Genomic DNA, 6,018 nt, shown 5'->3' with positions numbered 1-6,018 from the left:
TTTGAACCCTTCTGACCCGCTAATAAAGGTAATATAAATGTTGAAATGGTGCTTATTTAACAAAATATATAAAAAATACCCATAAATGACCTTCAATCAATTCAGTATGAACTTTTAAGATAATCTCCTCAATAAAGCGGTTGGAGAATTTCAGAGGTCAAGGCTAAAGATGAGTGAGTGAGTGGATCTATATCTATATATAATAATAAATAGAGAAATAAAGAAATACACTGGTTTGCTGGAAAAGTATCAATAACTAAATAGGTTTATTATATGTTTAGTTTTGCTCAGTTATGAACACATTTGCTCAGTTTTAAACATATGTAAACCTTTGTGAACAGTACTGGATAAATCTTTTTTCTACAGATTTTTTAGATTCTGCTGCTGCTGCTGCTTCTTTTTCTGCTGCTGCTTCTTTTTCTGCTGCTGCTTCTTTTTCTGCTCCTGCTGCTGCTTCTTTTTCTGCTCCTGCTGCTGCTTCTTTTTCTGCTCCTGCTGCTGCTTCTTTTTCTGCTGCTGCTTCTTTTTCTGCTCCTGCTGCTGCTTCTTTTTCTGCTCCTGCTGCTGCTTCTTTTTCTGCTCCTGCTGCTGCTTCTTTTTCTGCTGCTGCTTCTTTTTCTGCTCCTGCTGCTTCTTTTTCTGCTCCTGCTTCTTTTTCTGCTCCTGCTTCTTTTTCTGCTCCTGCTTCTTTTTCTGCTCCTGCTTCTTTTTCTGCTCCTGCTGCTGCTTCTTTTTCTGCTCCTGCTGCTGCTTCTTTTTCTGCTCCTGCTGCTGCTTCTTTTTCTGCTCCTGCTGCTGCTTCTTTTTCTGCTGCTGCTTCTTTTTCTGCTCCTGCTGCTTCTTTTTCTGCTCCTGCTTCTTTTTCTGCTCCTGCTGCTGCTTCTTTTTCTGCTCCTGCTTCTTTTTCTGCTCCTGCTGCTGCTTCTTTTTCTGCTCCTGCTTCTTTTTCTGCTCCTGCTGCTGCTTCTTTTTCTGCTCCTGCTGCTGCTTCTTTTTTTTATTCTGCCACTTCTTCTTCTTCCTATTAAACAGGATTAAACAGGATTATTATGATAATAATAAAGAGCAGGAGGATCAGAAGGAGGAGAAGAAGGAGGAGGATAAAGAAGTAGACTCACGCTGGAGGCTGAACAGCAGAATCTCCTCGGTTAGGAACAGCACTGAGCTCAACCTCTGCAGGAGCTTTTCTTTTCCTGTTACCTGATTCAAAAACATCAACTTTATAAACTCTCACAACCAAAGGTGTAGGAGGGGGGGGGGGGGGTTATATTGGGGGGAAACATTTACTAAAAAATGAATTTTAGTAACTTACAACACCATTTACAGAATTACAGTGAATCACAAATAAATAAAATATAATTTTATCTGTACTAGTGTTTGTTATTAGTTTAATCTAACCAGAGGTCTCTTTACAACCTAAACATAATATTCCACATTACATTTACTGTTTAACAACAAAACATACATGTGAAATTATGTATAAGGTTTCTTGCACCCTTTTAAAAGTGACAAAAACTGATCACCTGATATTTTAAATAATATAATATAAAATCAGATTTGTTTCTTATGATTATTATTTTGTATATTTACACATTTCATAGAGATTTTTGGCAGCAGTAAATATAGACCTTAGATAACCCAAACCCTCCCAGTCTGCAGAACAAGACATATCAAGACGTTGTTTTTATTGCAGGTTATTATTATTGTTGTGATTCATTGCTCTAATCTCTGACCGCACGTGTAAAGCCGGTGTTGTGCTGAATTCAGCACCCCCGCCAGGAAAAGCACCCTCTCTCGGGAGCGCACACTCACCTCTTCTTCTCCAGTTGTTTAGCTAACTTTAATAAGAAATGTGCTCCCGAGACGAGGTGCGTTTCATAGCGGGGGTGCAGATTTTGGTGCGCTTTCAAAGTAACTCCTGGTGCAAGCGGTCGTCATCTCACGCCTCGACTACTGCAATGCCCTGCTAACTGGCCTCCCGGCCTGTGTAGTAAAACCACTACAGATGATCCAGAATGCAGCAGCACGTCTGGTCTTCAACCAGCCAAAACGGGCACATGTCACCCCGCTGCTCATTGAGCTCCATTGGCTACCAGTTGATGCATCAAATTCAAAACTCTTACAATCGCCTACAAGATGATGACAAAACAGCTCCTTCCTACCTGCACTCACTCCTGCAGACTTACGCTACCTCCCGGCCGCTGCGCTCCTCCAATGAACGTCGCCTCGCTTTACCAAACAAACATTCACACAAAGCAATCCAGACTGTTCTCATACAGAGTTCCCCAATGGTGGAACAAACTACCTTCTACTACCAGATCAGGAGAATCTCTCGCTATCTTTAAGAGACTCCTGAAGACAGAGCTCTTCAAAGAGCTCTTACTCTCCTAACACCTCTAACTAACTACCTTCCACTACCAGATCAGGAGAATCTCTCACTATCTTTAATAAACTCCTGAAGACAGAGCTCTTCAAAGAGCACTTACTCTCCTAACACCTCTAACTAACTACCTTCTACTACCAGATCAGGAGAATCTCTCACTATCTTTAATAATAAACTCCTGAAGACAGAGCTCTTCAAAGAGCTCTTACTCTCCTAACACCTCTAACAAACTACCCTCTACTACCAGATCAGGAGAATCTCTCACTATCTTTAAGAAACTCCTGAAGACAGAGCTCTTCAAAGAGCACTTACTCTCCTAACACCTCTAACTAACTACCTTCTACTACCAGATCAGGAGAATCTCTCACTATCTTTAATAAACTCCTGAAGACAGAGCTCTTCAAAGAGCACTTACTCTCCTAACACCTCTAACTAACTACCTTCTACTACCAGATCAGGAGAATCTCTCACTATCTTTAATAAACTCCTGAAGACAGAGCTCTTCAAAGAGCACTTACTCTCTTAACACCTCTAACACACTAACTACTTCTAACCTCATTTCCTTCTTCCCCTCCTTCACTCCTCTATCCCTTTATTTCCCTTTGACCTCCTTTTATCCCTATCCAAAGATGTTTTACCTTTAAACTTATTTTACATTGTACTTGATTATTGTAAGTCGCTTTGGACAAAAGCGTCTGCCAAATGTAATGTAATAAAATGTAATGTAAATGTAAAAGTTTATTTTAAAACAATTTCTGCTTTTTTTTTCGGTTCCTACGCCAATGCTCACATTCGTGACTCACTGATCCTACTGCTGAAATCAAACCTCAAGTATTTCATCTACAACTTCTTAAAGTATCTTCCCAGAGTACTGTTACAGCTATTTAAAAGTAAATAATGAGAGCAGAGTCTGGAGGAAGAGTGGAGAGACACACAGTCCAAACTGCTCGAGGTCTAGTGTGAAGTTTCCACCAATCAGTGATGGTTTGGAGAGACATGTGATCTGCAGCTGTTGCTCCACTGTGTTTTATTATCAAGTCTAAAGTCAGTGCAGTTTTGTTTTCCCACAAAATCTTACAGCACTTCATATCTTACAGCTTCCCTCTGCTGCTGACAACTTTTATAGAGATGCAGCTTTCATTTTCCAGCAGGACTTGGCACACTGCCCACACTGCCAAAAGTACCAATTTGTCTTATATAATATTCTAATTTTCTGAGACACTGAATTTCGGGTTTTCATTGGCTGTGGGCCAAAATCATCACTCTGTTTAATACATCTATATAATATATGAGTTTCACATTTTGACCTGAATTACTGAAATAAAGTAACTTTTTAAAGATATTGTAATGTTTTAGATGGCCCTGTATAGATTTATTAAATGTGTCGCTGCGTGGATTACCTTTCCACTTTCTACACCTTTTTTTTGCTTTCTTGGTAAGAGGAGCATCCGGTCCCGTCTCCACAGCTTCTCCTGCTTCCTCTTCCTCAACTTCCATCATCATCATCACCTCCACACTTCCCTCACTCTCAGCCTAAAGAGATAAAACTGTAGTTTGATGAACTGTAATTCACAATTACAGGAATAAAACAGAATAAATTAGCACTGTATGTGGAAACAATTAAAATCATCTTAATAAAATCATTCAGCTCCACAAAAGCAGCAGCTGAAGACGTTTCTCTTCTTTTTGCTAAAGCTGTAGATCCAGTATGAAGTGCTGAAGCTCCAGGCTGAGAGATAAGTGAAGGAACTTCAGTGCTGGAGACCAAATTAACCAGCTCAATTCCAGCAGCTGCACCAAAAATTAACCCTTCTATTATAACTGGAGTCGATTTAACCCTATTCAATATTTAATCTAATAATGTGTTTATTGATAAGATAAATCATTAAACTCTTATAAATCTGTATTAAACGCACCCCGGTGACACATTCCTGAGGTGTAGGCCAGGTCCGGTTCTTCCTCTTTACCTCCTCGGCTCCGCCCTCTTTCCCCTGAACCTGGGTCAGTGTGAGCTGGGACTCCTCCTGCTCCTGCTCCACTCGCTACAGATCAGAGATCAGCAGATCAGGCCAGTTCTAAAGTTGTAGAAACCTCCAGTAGAGGAGAAGATCAGAGAGACGTTCTCAGACTAACTGAAGAACCTCCTGCAGGTGCAGCTTTACCTCCAGCTCCTCTATGAAGGCAGCGAGATCCTCCCTCCACAGATCTGAAGCCTCCTTCCTCTGCAGCACCTTCAGCTCTGTGATCTACAGCAGAACAAGCAGAGTAAAAGTTGTAGAAATGAAAGATCTGCTGAAACGACTCCATCACTCTCGCCCTGCTGATACCTTCTCATCCCTCTGCCTCCAGAGCTCCTCCTTCTTCTCTGAGGTGAGGAACCACACGGGCATGTTCAGCAGGTAGTTGTAGTCCGGTCCTGAACCTCCTTCTTCCTCTTCCTCATCATCCTCTTCGGACTCTTCCTCCACTCCCTAGAAGAAACCAATGAGTCGGCTCAGAAAAGTGCGCTAATATCACTGAGCGGTGGTTGCTAAGGTGTTAGTGTTTGAATAGTGGTAGGTGTGGGGCATGGTGTGTAGAGCGTGTGAGTAATTACTAAGTGGTTGCTAAGATCTTGCTAAATGGTCGCTATGCTAGAACAATAGAACACTCATATTTAAGGTGATTGCCAAGGTATTTAGGTATTTAGATATTAGGTATTTTATTCAAGGTATTTAGTTGCTAAGGTATTCCAAGAGGTTACTAAGATGTTGGTAAATGGTTCCTATAAAGTTGCTGTCATAAATAAAGTGGTTACTAAGGTGATGCTAAGTAGTTACTAAGGTATTCCAAAAGGTTTCTAAGGTGTTGCTAACTGATTGCTAAGCATGCTCTAACTTTTCAGAAAGGGTTACTAGACAGTTGCTATCGTTTCTGAAATTGGTTGCTAGGCAATTGCTATAATTTCTAAAGTTGCTGCTAATGTGTTGCTAAGGTATTCCATGTTGTTGCTAAGATGTTAAGTGGTTGCTAGGTGGTTCTGATCATATTTGTGGTGGTTGCTAAGGTATTACAGATGGTAAGTGAGGTGTTGCTAGGCAGGTATTCCAGGTGGTTGCTAAGGTGTTGTTAAATGGTTGCGAGACAGTTGCTATCATATCTAAAGTATGTATGAAAGTCTTGCTAGGGAGTTGCTAAGGTGCTGCGCTAGGTGGTTCCTAAGGTGTTGCTAGGCACTTGCTATCATATCTAAATTGGTTACTAAGGTGTTGGAATGCAGTTGCTAAAGTATTCCAAGTTGTTGCTAAGATGGTTGCTAGGCAGTTTGCTATAATTTTAAAGTGGTTGCTAATGGGTTGCTATGCAGTTGCTAAGGTACTCCTGGTTGTTGCTAGGTGGTTCTGATCATATTTGTGGTAGTTGTTAAGGTGTTATTAAGCAGTTGCTAAAGTATAACAGGTGGTAAGTAAGGTGTTGCTAGGCAGTTGATAAAGGACCAGGATCAGTTATTGATCCGTAAGGGCTTATCAGTAATCTGTATCAGTTATTGATCAGTTAGAGCTGATCAGTAATCAGTATCAGGATAAGTTATTGATCAGTAATGACTATTAGGATCAGTTATTGATCAGTTAGGGCTGATCAGTAATCAGAATCAG

The 6,018-nt window shown here is 40.7% G+C and overlaps 1 protein-coding gene across 1 annotated transcript in view; it reads right to left on the bottom strand.

The window, feature by feature from the left end:
* Positions 1-249: 249 nt before the first annotated feature.
* LOC125780468 (DNA topoisomerase 2-beta-like) overlaps positions 250-6,018 on the bottom strand; it is a 62,663-nt gene continuing 56,894 nt past the window's right edge. Inside the window, exons 25-30 of the mRNA XM_049470833.1 lie at positions 4,711-4,854; positions 4,546-4,629; positions 4,300-4,425; positions 3,784-3,916; positions 1,119-1,200; positions 250-1,021 (exon numbers count right to left, since the gene is read on the bottom strand). Of these exons, the coding sequence (XP_049326790.1) occupies positions 361-1,021; positions 1,119-1,200; positions 3,784-3,916; positions 4,300-4,425; positions 4,546-4,629; positions 4,711-4,854 (1,230 nt within the window). The 3' untranslated portion in view covers positions 250-360. The remainder of the gene's footprint in view (positions 1,022-1,118; positions 1,201-3,783; positions 3,917-4,299; positions 4,426-4,545; positions 4,630-4,710; positions 4,855-6,018) is intronic.

The sequence above is a fragment of the Astyanax mexicanus genome, chromosome 22 (assembly GCF_023375975.1).
Source record: "Astyanax mexicanus isolate ESR-SI-001 chromosome 22, AstMex3_surface, whole genome shotgun sequence".
Taxonomy (NCBI): Eukaryota; Metazoa; Chordata; class Actinopteri; order Characiformes; family Acestrorhamphidae; genus Astyanax; species Astyanax mexicanus.
The sequence above is the reverse complement of the archived record's forward strand: the minus strand, read 5'-3'. Positions and strand labels throughout refer to the sequence as shown.